This window comes from Harmonia axyridis, chromosome 3 (assembly GCF_914767665.1).
Source record: "Harmonia axyridis chromosome 3, icHarAxyr1.1, whole genome shotgun sequence".
Classification (NCBI taxonomy): Eukaryota; Metazoa; Arthropoda; class Insecta; order Coleoptera; family Coccinellidae; genus Harmonia; species Harmonia axyridis.
The window spans coordinates 62,980,474-63,000,820 of record NC_059503.1 but is presented as its reverse complement, the minus strand read 5'-3'; the positions used below and the strand labels follow the sequence as shown (position 1 = coordinate 63,000,820).

The 20,347-nt window shown below is 34.9% G+C and overlaps 1 protein-coding gene across 7 annotated transcripts in view; it reads left to right on the top strand.

Annotated features, from left to right (window-relative positions):
• Positions 1 to 20,347, top strand: part of LOC123676653 (synaptotagmin-7) — a 317,805-nt gene that overhangs the window by 90,233 nt on the left and 207,225 nt on the right. The window contains exon 1 of one of the 7 annotated variants that reach the window (XM_045612749.1): positions 8,136 to 8,327. The exons of the other annotated variants lie outside the window; for them this stretch is intronic. Within the exon in view, the coding sequence (XP_045468705.1) occupies positions 8,266 to 8,327 (62 nt within the window). The 5' untranslated portion in view covers positions 8,136 to 8,265. Of the gene's footprint in view, positions 1 to 8,135; positions 8,328 to 20,347 lie in introns of those variants that run through there. 7 annotated transcript variants of the gene reach the window in all.

Below are 20,347 nucleotides of genomic sequence, written 5' to 3'. Positions count from 1 at the left end.
GAATTGCTGATGGAAAGCTTTTTATGTGATAAATATGCTGTGCTTATTTTCTAAGTGTTCTCATTCTTATCCAATATACACCCAGCTAAAAAGAGGCAGTTTTTAGATGACACACTGACGAGGCAGTAGATCTCTCCGGATGGTTAATTCTGGCTATCTCCATCAGGGGACACAATTTGGACGCATTTCACGGGTGGTTATTTTTTAGGATGAAACGCTACCTAATGGTCTTTATGTGTACAGCATCAACCCTCAGCTGGAAATGGAGAAGAGAAAATTGAGTTAATGAGGCGCAGCTAGAGGAATTGATAAGTGGTGGAGGGTTGAATTAATTTTTGTTTACAGATTAATATTCTATTGAAGTTGAATGCAGATGTGCCTCGCACATTTTTGATGGTTTTATTTTATTATTATTCAACATCTTGCCAATTGTCCAGTACATATGAGATTTTCACAAGAAAGTTTTGAGGTAATTCGGATTTACTCTTTTCTCTAATTTTTGGAATTCGGAATCCCAATCTGAGGTTTTCCACCAAAATTTCGTGACGGAAATTGAAGAAAATGCAAAAAAAGTTAAAATATGTGTTTTGTCGATTTTTAGCATATTATTACTCGGAAAATATACAGTTTTCTTGAATGACTTCCATAAAAACAACAGTGGTAATAAAATTTTCCACAAATTTCTTTCAATGAGGTTTTCTGTCCGATGAACCGTTCTGGATCAAATGATAGTTGAAAATATTTCTTCTGGCTCTAGACAAACTCACTTATTCAGGTCAAAAACTTTAATCAATTAAAGTTTTTGACCTGAGTTTGTCTAGAGCCAGAAGAAATATTTTCAACTATCATCAATTTTCTGCCATCAATTTTCAAAAATTGATGGCATGTCTTCCACTCAATAATTTCTTCTTGAACTACAATTCAGATGTGTTTCAACTACAAAGCCATCATCAGTTAAGAAAAAAGTATTTTCAAAATCACTTTTTGAAGGTTAGTTCATTTCTTCTTATCGATTTCAATGAATGTATTGAGGAAATAATACCGCCGTAATATTTATACAATAGAGTACTCAAATTCAAATTTTTGTTTAGGGAGTTCATTCACGAAAAAATGATATTTACCGAGTTCCATGCAAAAACTGTCAAAAATTAGATTTTTTATTTTTTTGCATTATTTTCGAAGATCCGTCACGAAATTTTGTTGGATTCTTCAGGTTCGGATTCAGTTCGGAACTAGTATTTATGCAGATTTGTTGAACGGGATTATTATTATTATTATTTGAACTGGGGTCGTTTTGGTTCGGTAAGCCTTCCGGGAACTGCGACCAGATCTTTTGTTTACTACCCTACTCATTCATAGAAACCCAGGGAGGTCGTCAACGACGTTAATAAAGTTGACAACCTCCTTGGGGACCTTGGCCGTTACCTATCTGGTATCCAGTACTGGCTTGCCCATGTGAATGGTTCTTAGGCCAGCCAGCTCCGGACACTTGCATACCAAGTGTTCGGCTGTTTCTGCTTCCGATCCATAGAGCCTGCAAATCTCGTCTGCTGACTTTCCCATACGGTACAAATGATGTTTGTACCGACAGTGCCCCGTCAGCAGTCCCACCATCACCCGAAGCTCGGCTCGCGACAGCTTCAGGAGCTTTTTGGCGTAGGTAGGTGAAATCTTCACGAATTTCTTTGCCTGAACAAGTCTAGGAGTGTTAGTCCAGTGGATTGTCCTGCTGTCAACTCCCATAGCTAGACCGCAGCTTTATATTGGTCTTTTCCTATCCAACAGAAAGGCTCAGGTCCAGCAGGTGTTAACCTTGATGCACTTTTTGCAAGTTCATCAGCTCTTCCATTTCCTTCAATTTCACAGTGCCCTGGTACCCATAGTAGAGTCACTTTATTTCCTCTGGCCAGTTGCTTTATGGAGTTACGGCACTCCCAAGTCAGCAGGCACCCCAGACCACACTATTCCAGGGATCTCAGCGTGGTTTGGCTGTCCGTGGTGATGTAGATATGCGCCCCCTTGAGGTTCATTTTGAGACACTCCTGGGCGCATACATAAACAGCCATTATCTCGGTCTTTAGAATCGAGGGCTCACTTCCCAGAGCTTTAGAGATCCTCAGTTCAGGTCCATATATCCCAATGCCGGTGCTCTTCTCTATTTTTGATCCATCTGTGAACCATATGGATGACTTTTTGTCCAGACGATTTACGAGACTTATTGCACTAGGACGTTCATTTATAACCGTTTCGAAGGGCGTTTCAAAATCGTAGGTGGTTGTCATAATATCCGATGGTTTTACGAAGAGGTTTGAATCTAATTGATTCAGTATCCTCATATGTTCAATCCAGTTTCCAGGAAGGAGCTTTCCATTAAGAGAAATTCTTATTGCTTCGAGCAGGCTACTTTTCCTCACATGTAGATGTAAGAGTGGCAAGTCTAGTATGACTTCCAACGCTGCTGTGGAAGCAGTGCGCATAGCTCCTGTAAATTTGAGATATACTCTTGAAGTTTATGCAACTTGTTTTGTGCGAAATATTCAACTAAGCATGCTCATGTTCCTCAATGCTCCAGATATGCTTCTACTTCTAATCTTGTTCACAAACGAATGCACTCAAAAGATGGATCACTTATCATTTTATTGCTACACGATCTCTAAAAAATCCTCTTAGAATCATAACAAACCTATCATTCAATGATGATTCGATATTTCATTTCACATCCAAGATAAACTCGAACCGCTAACACTTGTCAGTCGATTTTATAATGTGCTCGAAGGTAAACACTTTCTGGTACACTGGTAAACATTCCTAAAAGGTTTTCGCTGGGAATGAATCGATCCGGGAGGTGCACCTGAGGCTGCTTTCCTGGCGTAATGTGGATATTTTTACAGAAAAGTGGCACTAATCCCTAGGGTGTTACATTTTCCGCTAATGTAATTAACGAGAGCTTTGGTGAAGTTTTCGAATAGTAAGGTTTTGAGGGATTTCTTCATTCAGTTCGGATCGATTTGGAGGGTGTTTTAAGTGAAAAGAGCCTCTGAATTATTTGATGTGATGGAATAGAAAAAATTTCAATGAATATAATGATTATTTTTATAATATGACAGAAATTTTGTTCAAATTTTTCATACAACATTTTATCTTCAGATACTTGGTGTTCGAAAACTCATACCAATTCACAAAATTTGCCTATCAACTCATCAACTCTAATTTGATGACCTATCCAAAACTCTATGCAGTGGCACACCCAGGGGGGATAAGAGGGATATATACTCTCTCAGGAAAAATATCCAATAGTTTAATCCTACAAAAATTGAATCAAAAATTCATCAACCAGCAGTTATATCAAAGAGCTAGATTTGATCCGACTGTCTTCGGCAAAATAATTATTCACATATGGGTTATAAATGCCGAATTGATGATAAACAATCGCGTAAAACTCAATAAGATTCTTAAGTAAATACTCCTGAGTTTCCTGATCAATTCTTTGATTTCTGTAGGAGAGGTTGGATTCGTTATTGTCTCTTCTTCATGTTCTTCTATTATTTCTTCGAGTTCTTCATTATCGTCGTCTTCTCTATAATTAATCCTAGATTCCCTTTCAATTGTATCGGCTAAGGCATTTGCTTTGTCATAATTTGTATATGCCATTCCATTCATACCATGGAGTGGCGGTAATACTGTGTTTTCTTGCCTAAGATGTTTTTGCATTTTCCATGCGGAATGATCCGTTGTGTTTAGTTTGCTTATTTTCTTATTCCTTTTATTTGTCCTCAGTTCAATGAGTGCATTCTTTAAGATTTGACTATGTTCGTTCAGTTTCAGCCTGTCTTCGTTTGTTTTGTAGATTCTATAGTTTTTCCTCAGTCTTCTGTTGATTTTGATCAATTCTTTTATTTCTCTAGGGTTCTCTCCTTCTTTGAGCCTTGATGTTGTTTTGATTACCCTCTTCGTGCTCTCCTCATATGCCTTCAGTATGTGTTCTTCTTAATCTTTTACTGTATCTTCGAGTTCCTCTGGCGTGTCAATTTGAGGTATTTTTGTAATTCTCAATTTCAAATTGTAACTGAATTTCTTCCAGTCAGTATTATCTTTCGTTTGAATTTTTTCAATATAAGGTCCTGTTCCCAGAAAAAATTCAATAGGGTTATGATCAGGAGTTCCATCCTCTATGGTTCTCAGTGTGAAATTAAAAAAAACCGAATTATGATGGCTTTTATTAGATACACCGACCGATATTTTCGGAAAATATCAACTAGGAATTTTAATGAGTCCAGATTTCGAAAAATTCAATGCATTGAACCTGTAACAATCATGTTGTATCTTGTGTAGCCAGTTACTTCTGAATGAAATGAAAGCGTCCTATAGATGTATTTTCTGTTGAATCATACGTACTAAAAATTTTAGCACACAATTATAAAAAACATTCTCATAATTGTCGCCCACTTAAATTAGTGAAATTGATGTTTCTATACCAAATTCCTATTTTTGTATTAATTTCATTGGCTTGCCTTGAATTGGGGTCATAAGATCACATTCCCAAATTTTTCCAGGGAATTAATTCATGAAGTTCGTCCACCTACAGAAATAAAATGTTAATATTAGCCAATTCAAATATATTGTGAAGATAATGAATCAGTTTAATGAATAAAGACATAATAAAACTAAAGATATAATTTGATTTGAAATAATCAGTTCGTGGTTTCGAGAACTTTCATAATATACGCAAATTAATTGAATGACAACAATAAATATTGCTTTCACTTTACGAGGATTCACGCAGACGATTTCCTCCGTACGCCTCCAAGGATTGAGCATTTATTGATTACGCTTTGTGTTTCTGAATGTTCGGTATCAGAGACATCATCAGGGAATTCCTCCTACTTTTAGATGCGCACAGTCTCATGGATATCTTTCGGGATTTTAGATGTAAATTTCATTTATTTATTGGAAAATACATCCGACAGGCTATAGCTTAATCAAAGGAGAATTGAATAATGAATAAATGGAAAAATTTTGACGTCAATTACAAAATCGATAACAAAACTGGGGAAATACAATAGCGATGAAAATAATAAAATTATTACAATTACAATAACAACTAACTGAAATACTTACCTGAAACAATAAAAAATGAAATCAATATACATTTCTATGACAATTATAACTTCTTATTGTGGTCAACTAACAGGTGAAGTTGCCTTCTTGCGAGTAAAAGTCATTTCTCATTCGCCTGTAATATTGCAATTTGTCCGTCATTTCATCAAATAATTGCGATGAGACCTGTAAAGTTATTTCATCAGATATTAGATATTGAAAGAAATTCCAGGGAAAAAAGGTCAAATGTCATTTTGGAAGAAATAATTACGCATAAGAAAACTTCTTTACTTGTTTAATCTTTTTTATGGAACTTCGTGAAACTTCTTTCGGTAAAAGTTGTAACGCTGCAATACTTGCCAGAGTTCTGACAGAGTCTAATAATCGCCACAAGTTGAAAGGATCCCAGTTTCTTTTTCACTCCTTCGGGAGAAGTGTTACGTTGAGACTGTAGAAAGGATAATTTGGACTACAAGCCATAGAGAAATTCTTGAGGAAAACAACTATTATTTTAAATTGCTTATGTAATGTGATCTAAGAGATTATACTTATGGATTCTACAATCAACTATATGACAGAAAAACGAGAAACGCACTGACTTGTTATCGGTAACTTTTAAGCACTCGTTCATTCAAGTAAGCAGGGCCAGTATGCTTCACGAACGTATGGTTTAAGTGCGATAGGTTTTCCAAAGTGATTTTCTTGAGAACCAATCGTTTCGTTGAACGTACACGTTGAAAAACATGTGCTCAGTAATGCCGGCACCATTGTAAATTTTCAGAAATGATATAAATGTAGGCTTGATTAATCGATCATCTAGAGGAATGATTCGATTACCTGGCCTTTCGTCCTTTTCTCCGTGACTTTATTGGATTTGTTATAATTAAACTCTTTTCAATTATTTACATCTATTTATAATTATTATATTATACTTACGTCTTAAGTTGACCGACTGAACTTACTCTTACTTCGACTTAGACCGAACTTAAACTTTACTCGTCTTGGACTTAACTTGAACTGACTCTCGACTCGAACTTACTTCGTCCCCTGTCCGCAACTTACCCCGTCCACTCTGAATATCCTTCCCTCCTTCCGGCTTGACCACACCCTTAGGGAAAGTACCATCCCCTAGTCCAATAAGAATTTTGCCATACTGCCCACAAAGATCTTCGCGGATTCCTGGAAATCGAATATTCTCGAAGGACTAGAACCTGATACACAGATGTAACACATCTGGTACAACCGTGTTGTCTTCGAATTCTCCATATTATTTACCTCGCTATTTACTGTTTTAATCAAACTTCGATAGAAAACAATCAATTCGAATGGTTGTTAGAAATGTTCAAAAAGTTTGGTTTTTTACGTACAAATATGTTTCTATCGAGGTTTCTACCTGCTTGGTCATCTCTATGCAAAGAAGATGATGGTGATGTTAATGTAGTAATAGATGTCGCTCGTTGCAATTTGTAGTTCATTAAAATTTATGATAGCAGTGAATAATCCATAATCACAACGTTCATGAATACGACCTGCAGCATCCGCCACCAGCTCCTATATTAACAACTTAATACTTGTCCGTTATTACTCTTCATTTTGAGACTTAAGTGGTTGATGAGGAGCCCTACGGAAATAATCGAGAGACCTCTCGCTGTTTGTAACATTTTCATTAGGCAGGTGGCTGATAAAACTAGCTTCGATTTATCGGTAATTAAACCAACCGTAGGACGCCTAATTCAATGAATTCTTCAAATTGGTTTCCTATAAGTTGGATCTGATGAGTTATTGGCTGGGTGAGGATTAAAATATTATTAGTTTGGGTTGAATAATAATTTTCCTTTGGTGTAATTAATTCTTGAACAGATTATTAATGAGTCCAATCGAAGATGGGATCTAAATTACAAAATTTGTAATTTTCTCGCACTTTTAACTTTTATATTACGACGATTATTGAATGATTGCGATTAATTTTATTATTCCAGTCTCCAAAAAAACATAATATACAGTATAATCTCACTATCTCACTAATTCGGCACTATTAAAAACCAGAGCGATCCGGATTATTGGAATGTTCGGATTACTGGATTAAAAAGAAAAAATCATAATAACTAAGGTAAAGCATTCCATAAAGAATATACATATATCGGGTCACCCAAATCCGTTGTCTGGTGTGAGCAGCTCAGAATTCTTTGAGCTAGAAAAAATATTAATGGGACATGAAAAGAATGAAATTCTTCATTTTTTTTTTGAAAAATGCATAACATGATTTATAATTTTTTTATCGAACTACACTAAACATCATCAGAAATTTCAGTTTCACACGTCGAAACAAACAAGTGTTTATATATTTTAATCTGTGGATAATAATAATAATTAAAATATTCGGTGGCCACCAAGTTCTATGGATTTAACACCGTTAGATTTCTCCTATTGTCACATTTAATGCACAATATTTGTTGATTTGAAAATGTCGAAAATATACCCCAAATCTAGTGTCTCTCAAAAACTTATAAACATAAAATATTTTGTTCCATAATATTCTAGAAATTATAGTTTTTTTCCATGAATTGACCATAAACATACTATTTTTCATATTATCTTTTCAAATCGTGGTCAAGGCCTACGTCGTTTGACATTTTTCAAAATTTTTAATTGTTTTTTCTAATGGTTTGAGAGATAGTACGACGAAGAAATGAAAAACAATAGTGAGAACTTTGCATTCTTTTTATTCTGTTCCAAAAAATCAGCAATTCCCTCAATATGTTAGATAGGATGATACAGTCTTCTCTTGAATGTTTTTTGGCCTATTTCAAGGAAATATAAACTGTGAAATAACATAAACGAATCAATTCTCACTTGAATGATTGTAGTTAATTACATAAATATTTTTTTCTATCAAATAATAAAACAACATGAATAACTAGTTGGACGAGAATTGAGCATCTGTTACATATTGTTATACAGAAAAGCAAATAATTTTATTTTATTTTTTTCCAGAGAAAAATTGAATTATTCGATAAGTGTTATCAAAGTGTTAAAAGTGATATTGTATAGAACATTGTTATAAATATAATTGTTCCAAAGTGCTTTAAAACATAGTTTACAAATTCTGTTGATTCTCAAGTGCACTTCTTTTGATGGCTGAATTATAAAAGAAAAAAATCATCCCTAATGGAATTCCTAGGAGGACTGAGGCAAAACAAAACTCTGTCGAAATTCCTATCTCAATCTCTGTGAGTATAACAGATTAAATATTTTTTTTATTATTCAAAATGAGATTTTACACTTACCAATTATCTACGCTGATGTGTCTTAATAATTTTTTGATGAAATTTTTCATTTTGTGGCACTTTTTCATTTTGTTTCATGTTGTGAACTGGAGGCGATTCTGAAAAAAAGAGTATTTATTATTATTATCCAATAATTCATTCAAAGAATGTGTATAATGCAAATTATTCTAATTCTACTTCATCAAGAGCTTGAATGTTATTTTTACAAATACATATTTGCATTGCATTTATTTTGTATATTTCCGGTATTGATTGCTTGTGCATCCGAACATTGTTTTAGCAACAATGAAAAATTATCATCGTTCTTGTCCAATATCGACTTAAAGTCGGTAATAATCAATTACTTGATGCGATTCATTTTGAATCTACATCTATAGATCTATATGCATATTGTGTCCAAATAAAAGGTATAACGATATTTTTTCAATCAATTTGCTCGTGCTTTCTGTGGATTTCGAATTGTGTGTGATAGGAAGATCAATACTCCCTAATAAATTTGAGTGCATATTGGAAAATAACCATAGGATAAAGACATACCCTGTTATTCAAAGGGTAAAAATGCAAAAATGATCAATTTGTATATCTTCAATTTATAAGAGTCCGACTCAAAATGGCGGAGGCGCCTGGGGTCCCATTTTCATATCCCCGGGTTTTTCATTCCAGTTTACGGCCCTGCTTATCTGTTGAATGTGTCTCATCCTTTAATACCCAGGTCTCTTCCATTATTATTATCCCAAACCAGATGAAACTTGAATGAGCTCGCTAATCTCAAGAATCGTGCTTGAATCATTACAAATGAACTTCCTAAATCCTAGTTTTACGATATTTCCCTTAAAGTTATTTGGTACTATCTCCGTGTTGAGATAATAATCGGAACAGTTCTTGTATAAAGAATACCTCACTTGGGCTTTATCTGAAACTCTGGGTTACAATATTCTGAAATTTTTAATTCCACGACTGAAAACTCTTGAGAGAAAAGACCCGATATCTCTTGTTGAAACCACATAGCAGCCAAAGGACTACCAAGTGTTTGAAAATATGTAGCCAACTCATATTTCATAGTTATGATACACTCATCCTCAAGGACGAAATTGCTCGATTTCCTTCTGCGATCCATCCTTCATTCACCATTACTGTAAGGCCAGAACACCATCATGGGACTAAATCAATCAATGAGAACTCGCTTCTACGCCTTCTCTGATGAAGAAATATTTCTTTCGATGCGGGTGTTTCATCTCATCCCAAGTATCCCCCTCCTCTCCACAAAACTCACCAAGAAGTCTGAATGTAAAAACAAATCGATGTGAAAAAATTCAGGATTGTTGAGATATACGGGTCACATCCGTCTTTCCAGGGGTCCTCTGCATATAAATCGAAATCTTTTCTCTTATTTCTTGATTGCTTCTCTTTTTTGTTCAAGTTTACGATGGGGTTCCTCAGGCTTGGTGCTTCTCTGATGTATATGATGAGTGGGGTCGGATATGATAATAATGGAAAAAATATATGACTTCAATTGTTCATTTCAACAATCCCTGATATTCGGTATCTTAATTGATATGTAGTTGCTTACTTCTAATTCGATGTAAAGGGTGCTACACACGATATTATTATATCGAACTACCGAAATGGAAATCGATCTAACGTCTTGTCAACCTTCGTGAATTTAACTACAAATATTGAGTTCAGATCATCAGATTTGGTATCTTTATTTTAAAAATGGCATGACTCTTCGAATGCCGAATTGGAATTGATAATTATTCCATTATACATCCGAAAATGATTATAACGAGTGTTTTTTATGAGGTATATAACTTAAAGTTGGCATTACTGTTCAGGATGGCGACCGATTTGAACAGCTGTCAAATGATTTATTCTCAGTATGGTTTGGCAATTCATCATGAATCGACACACGTCTGAAAAACGCTTGCAAATAGTGCGATTTTATTTAGAAAATAATGGTTATGTGCGGAATACATATCGCGCACTACGTCCATTTTATTTTGTTTAGCGATGAAGCTCACTTCTGGTAGAATGGCTACGTCAACAAACAAAACTGCAGCATTTGGAGTGAAGCTAATCCACAAGTGTATGTCGAAACACCGATACATCGAGAAAAACTGACTGTTTGGTGCGCTTTATGGGCTGGTGGAATCATTGGTCCGTACATCTTCAAAAACGATGATGGCCAGAATGTAACAGTCAATAGTGATCGGTATAGAGCAATGATTACTAACTTTTTAATTCCTGAATTGAACAACCATGATGTCCAGGAGCTGTGGTTCCAACAAGACGGCGCAACATGTCACACAGCTCGTGCCACAATCGATTTATTGAAAAACACGTTTGGTGACCGCCTAATTTCACGTTTTGGACCTGTGAATTGGCCTCCAAGATCTTGTGATTTGACACCGCTAGACTACTTTCTGTGGGGCTATGTAAAGTGATTGGTCTATGCGGATAAGCCACAAATCCTTGACCATTTGGAAGACAACATTCGCCGTGTTATTGCCGATATACGGCCACAAATGTTGGAAAAAGTCATCGAAAATTGGACGTCCAGATTGGACTACATCCAAAACAGCCGTGGCGATCATATGCCAGAAATCATATTTAAAATGTAATGCAACAAGATTATCTCGCGGATAAATAAAATTTATGTCAATCGAATAATCCATCGTTGTTTTATTGCAATTTAAAGTTCTATAGCTCTAAAAAAAACACCCTTTATATGTAGGGTTGGCTGCAGCCTTAAAGCCTTCCCTTGCTGCTCTAGTTCTGTATTATGAATAATCTAGGGGATTTCAATAACATAAGATATACGATTGTGGAATTATGGTTACTAGAAATGAACAAAGATGTGGATAATTTATTCACATCAACTGCTTCAAATCACTTGTATTACTATGCCGGTCCTGTCCTAATAAACGAGAGTTTCATCAGCATCATCGTGCCAAGAATATTCGAGTGCCTGAATGAATGCGGAATTTGTTTGGTCCTGCTTTAATGAGAAACGAAACAAAAGACATTCTTGCTGTAATACTGCGGATTCTTTTCCACAAAGACTACCGGAATATGAACAGACAGATTGCATTGGTTATCTATTGCAATCCTGGAAAATTATATCGTCTGGAACTAACAATTCTTATTCAAATGGTCATGTTGCATTGACTTGGAGTCAGGAGCGTTTCAACGACCGTTCATCCATGCACCTATTGCGTCAAAGAACCTGTTTATAGATAAATTTTATGTGTTATACTACATGTAGGCTTGGTTAATCGATTGTCTAGAGGTATGATTCGATTACCTGGCCTTTCGTCTTTTTCTCCGTGACTTTGTTGGATTTGTTATAATTAAACTCTCTTTAATTATTCACATCTATTTACAAAGTCACAATTATACAGTACAAACTCAGTATTGAGAAGATCCTAATTACGTCTTAATTACAAGTTTCTCACTACGGTACTGAATTTCGTCTTCAACTCTAATGTTAATTACTCGAGTCGTCTTCGATATTTCACGTCTTTGTCAACAAGTTTCGGTCGTCCCGTCGTTGATTCGTTCACGACTCGTCTTAATCTTGTCCGCGAACCGTCTTTTCGTCTTACGTCTTAAGTTGACCGACTGAACTTACTCCTACTTCGACTTAGACCGAACTTGAACTTTACTCGTCTTCGACTTAACTTGAACTGACTCTCGACTCGAACTTACTTCGTCCCCTGACCGCAACTTACCCCGTCCACTCTGAATATCCTTTCCTCCTTCCGGCTTGACCACACCCTCAGGGAAAGTACCATCCCCTAGTCCAATAAGAGTCTTGCCGTACCGCTCACAAAGATCTTCGCGGATTCCTGGAAATCGAATATTCTCGAAGAACTAGAACCTGATACACAGATGTGACACATCTGGTATGACCGTGTTGTCTTCGAACTTTCCTAACCCCCCAGTGAATCTCTTCAAGATTTACAACTCCATGACATATTTTTACATTGTATGTATAATAACAATTTGTTCCATGTAAATTCATTGAAACTGTCATGCCCTCGACACTTGAAGAAACTAATAGGTCTCCAAGCATCCGGTTGACCATCTCAATTATTTATAGGGAACAATAACTGGATCCTACATATATAATATCTATATTTCGATTTATATTATACAAACAAAGAAGTGACAAAAAAAACGCAACTAATTGATATTTGATGAAATTTCGAGTCTCATAGTTTTCTCATTTTTAGCTCAAAATTCAAAATTCTTTTACTAAACTGCAGGAAAGCTCACACTTTTTAGGATTCAGTTGACTTGATGGCCATAAAAATGGAGGCTGCTGGCACCAAGTTAATGCTTTTCTTGAATTTTTTGCAGTACACCAGGAATAAGTTACATATTCGCTAACTATTGCAGTCTTATCTAAATGCTCACTTAACCATGGTCAGAGATAACAGAAACTTTCTCGCAAATTCGGTGAAAATTACATTCATTAATCCTTCTGACAAGACGACTGAAACAGTACAATAAAATGTCGTCATCTCATATCTATTCATTACTTCCATCTCTTCACTCGGAGAAGCTTAATCAGAAAGGCTCATACGTCTGAGGACAAAGCGTCTTTCTGTGTCCATTGAAAATTCCATTACTAACTTGATGAGAAATATATACAGAATAAATACGAAACTGTGTGGAAGTGAACTCGTCAAAGTCGCCAGCATTATACTTCCAGCAAAGTTGAGAGATACAGGAGTATAATGAATGAGTGAGAAGTTGTTTGAGTTCTGCATTACAAAATATTATGCGTTTTGAGCTGTCGTTCTCCTAATATATCGCTCCATCATTTGGTCATGATGACAGTTTGTATTCTGTGGGGGCGGTCTGTCTGTCCGTCAACACGATAACTCCCTAACAAAATAGCCTAATATATAGAAGTTTTATACTAACAATTTTCGACCTTAACAAACCTGTTTCACATTCACATGAAATTCTGATGTTTTCTGCTGAACTGTTTGGTTTGGTTCATATACACTTACTTTCATTAATCATTTGAAAATGGAGAATTTATTTGTTTTTGGTTTAAAATACTTCCAATCAATAAATAAGAATTTATGAAATGAAAGAAGATTATTTGGAATCTAGAAGAAATCTCCTTCAAATCGTCCATCTTTATGCGCACAACATTTTCCATTGTTTCAACGAATTGTTGGACAATTTAGGACTGAAATTTTATGTGAATGATTAATGGAACGAATACTTTAAGGTGGTTTAGAACCAAAATTCGAATTCAGAGCCATATGTGAGGAATCGTGAAAAATTGTCCCTACAAAACATTTGTATTTTTTACCGCAGAATACGGATCTGCTGTAAAAAAGAAAGTTTTCCATTCGAAATTTCAGAGCTAACCACCGTCCTTTTCACAAAAGTGGAGTAAATGGAAAAGGTTTTAGTATAAGTGAACTTCTCTGTCAAAACCATCAGTGGTAGTCCGTAAGATGGTTTTTTCTTCGAGATTTTGGACTGATTCAACTTAAAATATCACTCATTCAAATTTTGATTTCAATGGCAATATTGTGTGTTATTTTTTGACATTTTTTTGATCATAGTTTGTCATTTAATAATTGTTTCGTCAAAATCAGCACACATTCGGGAATTTATGTACGATATTCGGTAAATCGACTTACTATTCGTCGTATTCTAGACAAATTTGAAAGTGGTACCTTTCACATCATGTGAAGAAAATTCACTTACGAATTTATCTACAATATGGAAAACATCGAATCAATGAATGAAGAAACTAATGTCCTTCATGAATTCTTCTTAAAAATATCTTTACTGATTCTGATTGTATCTTTGTATGATTAAATAGCATAAAATACTGAATGAAAAATGCCAAAAAAGTAATACGAATTGCAGGCATTATGAACATTCCGAATTGTATCATTTCTAATGAAAAACCATGTATCAACTCAAAATATCAGTAAAAACAAATGGTTACATCAAATGATTTAGGCTATATATATAACAACTCCATTTCAACTCTGAATGAAATATAATGCCAGGGTAACAAAGAGTAAAGAAGAATTAAATTCATGTCAGAAATTCGTAGGGTAAAAATTTCGTTAGTACTAAAATTGAATTGAAACTCTTCCCCTGTTAAAATTAAGACGATTTGAATATTGAGGGTAACCTCGTTTGGTGAAATGAGAATTCGTTACGAAGGATAAGAGAGAAGACAAAGTTCATTTTCAATTCCATTGAAATTTTCAGTAATTCTAATGAAGGATAACACTTACCAAAATATTGATAACATATGGTTGTTCTCATAATTTATAATTGCCTGTGTTTATTTTTTGCACAAGTGAGAGGACATATCATTATTTTTATATTTTCACTCCAGTCGAAAAATCATGATGTAGTTATGAAAAAACAATGAGTTTTATTATTATCTGACAATTTTTGAGCGCACGTTCTCCAAAAATCTGTAATTTTTTCATTTAATCGTCCGTCTGTCAACCATATAAAGGTTTATTTTGTTAAATCAGTTGAAATTCTAATGGACGAACTACCTTATGAAAACTAAAATAGTGTGAGATTCTTACACACTATACATAGGTACTTAGTTAGTTAAACTTAGTAGTTAATCTTGGAATTTGATATACCTAGCTATACACTTGTATTTTGACATCCTAAAAATTGTCTGAAAACCTGTATATAGTAGGGTATCCGCGACTATTAAAATCTAAGTTCAAATGTCAATGTCAAAGGTCGATGTCAAATATCAAAGGTCAATGTTAAATATCAAAGGTCAATATCGAATGCAGAAATTCGTTTTTTGGACATTTTTTGGAAATATCTCATTTACTTCTTGCTTTTTTGCAAGTATCAGTATTGTAGAACATACAATTCCTTACAAATTTTGTTCCGAAAGTTTTTCTATTTGTTGAGTTGTCGAGATAGGGGGCTGAGAGAATCATTCAAGGTCAACCGATAGTCCTGCTTGGAAACAAACCGTGTAATATTTGTTAATTATGGATGAATATATAATTATTAATAATTGCCATTTCTCATTGAATACTACATTTTATTTGATATTTTTTTAATTGAATATTAATTTATTCAATAAGAATAACCTAAAAATATGAATTAATTTGAAAAAATGACTTGCTCGTTAAATTATATTTCAATGCTAATGCATCAATAACTTCTTGAATAAAAAAGAATGATGCTCTCCACCCTTTATCTCGAAAACGATTTAATGTATAGAAAATCTTTCGAGAATAAAGTTGTAGGGAATTTTATCTTTTACAATATTTATAAAGACAATAAATAAAAAAAACTTGAAGGAAACGAGATAATGTCCAAAAAAGTGATTCCTGCGTGTTCACGCCAAAGTAAATGTTTCTTTCATAATTAAATTCAAATTTCCAAATTTTCATTCATTAGGAAAAAGTACCGCGATTTATTTATCTGTATCCGCTGAAGTAAATAATTTAACAACAGCTGTGATAGTTTTTGTCCTCGCGTTCCGCAGCGAGTGTGATATCAACACATTTCGTTTTAAAACCAGTACATTTCATGCGAAAGATATTATATTATAGTTTCCAAAACAATTAATTTTCTGCTTCCTTACGAAATCATTTTCGATTATTAAAACAAGTGAAAATTGCTCCCATTGAATATTTCATTCGAAATATAAAAGACTCCGTTGTGAAAAGTACGTAAGTCGCTACCAGTGGCGTGCTGTGCAAAAGGCAGCAAGGATAAGGGGAACCGAACTTACATTGACAGGACTTCATTCCGAAGGATCTCCACGTCTAGTTCAGTTTGTTGAGCTCAAAAACTCTGCTTCTGGAGAGTGAGTACAGTACAGATCCATTCGTAAAGTTCGACCATTTAAAGGTAAGAAGTTTTTTGTTGGTTTGGGTTCACTTGTCCTTTTCGTAATATGTTGGGAATATTTTGAAATTCACATTACAGTCCACTTTCTTTCTACTCGTTATTGATCTGAAAACTCCCCAACACTGCGAAATTTTAGATTTTGTTTCGCCTACCATACGTCCAAATACAATTTTATACTAGCTTATAGCTGGTTTCTCAAATTCCGAGATTTATACCTGCTTTTCACTGAGATGACTGGACTAACTCCTTTATTCCAATCTGAAAGGGGTTAAATGGAATTGGGATTTCCTGTCACCTTTTGAAGCATTCAGAAAAGATACATTAGCTACACAGACTTTTGTGGAAAGATTGATAGTGGGCAGTGCACCATTCACTGATGTTGTATATCGATGCTTTGAACGCTTATATCTAGCAGAAAATTTGTATTTCAGAGATTCTCTGATTATTGAATTGAAATGATTTTCCGCTTTCCTAACGGTTTTCACAGAGCTCTCAGGAAGAAATTTCCTTGAACGCAGTGATAGGTTTTCCTCATGAAGATGGAGTTGGATATAGCGAACAAACTAGGGTGATATGAAGACAGTCCTGCGAAATTTATTCGAAATGATTTGTAACTTGTTGAACTTCGTTGCGGAGTACGCGGAAAACCATCACGTTGAAGAGTAAGATGGACGATTGTCTTGTACGAGATCAGCTTGATCTGGACAGATATGTTGTCGCGACGACAGTTCAACGAAGTTAATTCAGAATTCAATCCTTTCAGTCGGCATATCCCAGATTCTGGTTGAATTAGATTGTCTTATCAAAGATGACTCCAAAGTATTTCACTTGGGATTCTCAGGATCTCCTCGTCCGTACATTTGGACGTGGCCGAACTGTAGCACTCCGTGGCAAGAGAAGAGCAGCGCTTTTTTGTTGAGTTGTTTCCGTGAACTAATTTTCAGGTATTTCTGTGAAGTAACGAAAAATGGCAACAAATAACATTTCACACAGATATACCTGAAAATTATTGTGTCGTATGTAGGTTTTCTTACTGAGTTCTATCGCCAATGCAGCCACAGCAATGTTAATTTTTCATGCAACAGTATATTATTGGACGACCACCTGTATGTGATTCGACTCGAAGGACCAAAAAGAATGTATGAATTGATTTGGCTCGAAGTACTAAAACTGTTGCTTATTGTTCTAAGGACTGTATAAAGTTGATTGTGGATGAATGATGATACGATAATGATTTTAACTTGTTTAATTTGACTTGTTCGCGAGAGGACACATACATCGAATAGAATTGTAATTGTAATAATACTAATAACTTATGAAAGCTCTCGATAGAGGTGAGAGCATGATGCGGGCAAGCATAGAGTTGAACCTCAGAGGAATTCTTTTTTTTTTTCTTGTGTAAGCCTTAACAATCTGTAATCAGAAAATTTCTTTTCCGATCTGAGGCTCCTGACTGGTTTAGGATTAAGTGGTCCTACCTTCTGGAACAAACACCCATTGCTTTTGAAAAAATTTTCAGTATCTGAATGACATTGGTCGAAAGGTTTGCTAAACACTTGTGAAGATTTCTAGCATTAGAGTGTGGTTAATGCGACTTCAGTAGAATGCTATGTCCACTGTCAACTCAAACTCCATGCAGATTTCAATTTCACAAATATGTGTTCACAATAAATCATGTCACATTATCAGTGCTTATTGTTCTCAAAGTAATTTAATCTGTGTGCGATATTTTTCCATTGTAAAAATCGTATAACATAGTTGGAATCAACTGACAATAAAGATAACATTGAAAATATTAAATAATAAAAATAAGTTATCAAGTTTAACAATCGAAAAACACGGTGCGAAGTAATATTTCAATAAGAAGCATAATTGTGGGTGGCAACAAAAATCCTAGTAGGAGAGGAAGACTCTTGGACCAGCACATTTTATAGATTGCAAAGATTTGCGGACATAGAGATACGAAACCGAAGTTATTAAGAGATATTTGAAATGCATTAAACCAGTGTAAATTTTGATACCAGACGTCGTTTTTATTTCAATAGTTTTCACATAGCTTCCTAGGATATTTTCAACATCAAATATACACCTGCTAACGTAACGTAGCTCTCACCTATCATGGAGGAAAATGAAAGCTTCAGGAATTTACTGTTTTAATCATAAATACTTATAAATCTTGGAGAGAGTGTTCAAGTTACTTCCACTAATTGAAGCTAGACGAACGTACATAGCACAGCGATAGGAGAACATTGAAATAATTTCAATACAAGAGAAAGGCAAGTCAGCCTATTTAGTCGACAAGTATAGGACGATATATATGCTGATTACTTTTCTTTACTCCTTACTGTAGTACTTCCACTCCCAAATGCCGAGGAAATGCCCCTGTAACGATTACCTAATGCTTTAGGACTATAACTTCATGGAAATGAAGTCTCCGTAACTAATCTACATTATGTATAAAACCAAAAATTATCTGTGACCAAAATGATATTGGTGGGTCTTCGGTTGAATAGGTTTTTTTTTAATGATAGTTATTCGGAATATTTTATAGTACACAGTTTTATGTTGAGTTCTATTAGAATGTATTTCTGGTGAAAAATTATGCATGAAGGCATGTAGGTTTAGAAACAGCTCGACCAATTCTGCAAATGTAAAAAGACCAGGCAGCAGCCTGATGGAAAAATAGTCACCGATTATTTTTTATGGATTTTACGTTTGTTGTGGAATAAAACCTCCCGAACAAGAAAGTCAAAGCAGTGGCCACGCCAGTTTTCAAAAACAGGGGTGGCCAAGAGGGATCCGGATTTTTTTGGGGGGGCCAAAGTAAAGCGGAATTATAGTTCTGCTAATATTTCAGCTTAAGTATGGCAGCTCAATTCTATGACTAATTTTCGAGATACAGGATACAGGGTGTCGAATATAATGGCATTTCTTCGAAGTATCATTTTTCGTATCCCTAGGCAGCTACAGATAGACCTAGATACACTGATGGAATACTTCAAGAAATGGAGATTCAAAGTGAGCATATCGAAAACAGTATTGAGGAAACAGTCAATAAACAAAGAAAGAAGACAATAAAGACGCTGAAAGAGCAGGAGAATAAGGAATTAAGAAAGATTATACAAATTAAAGTAAGAAAGACTGATAAGAGGAAATACCCCTTTCAGAAGAAAAGAGTGACATGAAGTAGGGAGGAAAACCTCCCGATCAGACAACAGTAGAAAATAGGAAAAATGAAATTAGAGGCGAAGGGAATGTAAATTCCGGACCTCAAACCAAAAGAAGATCTGAGTCATTTTTTGTAGGAAAACATCTTGAATGAAACACTTTTGCGCGATAAATATTGCTCACCCATGAGAATGTTCAGAATGTTAGATAGTTTATTGGGCTGTTTCCATCATCTTTCTTTGGCAAGTTGAATTGAGGTTTTCTCATATTGAATTTCTAATTGTCTTGATATCGATGATGGACTATATGTTAGATAGTTAATTGGGCTGTTTGGATCATCATGATGATGGAAGATATGGGAAATTTTCATTTCATGCCATTTTACGATTTCTTTTATAGCTTGAAAACATATGAGGTTGCGGTTAGTGTAATACTTACATGTAATTTCTAGTTCGTTCCCTTTTTCTTGATGTTATAGTAGTGATTTTAGGATTTCTAGGAGGAAAGTCCAGTAGAAAATGAATTATGAAACAAAACAGGCATTCCTATATTAGATATTTGATATATATTTTCCTATTGTTTCCACAAATACATTATTCGTAGTGAGTATATAAGGAAAATAGTATCCAGATATCATAAACCATACATCACATACCCTCCTCTGAAACTCAACCCAGAAGGCAAAAGTTTATGGAGCGTACCAAAATTAATCTTTTCGGGTAATTTGAACTGGCAGATGAAATAGAACCGAGGCTGTCACGAGCTCTCATAAAATAATGCACATATTCAGAATGTCGAGATGTATCTGCAGAATATACGAGAGATGTGAAAGGTCTTTCTTCGAAAAAATTTTCAATGAAATGTGATGAGGCCTGTAAAAGAAACCATTGGTACATGTTGCTTCGAAT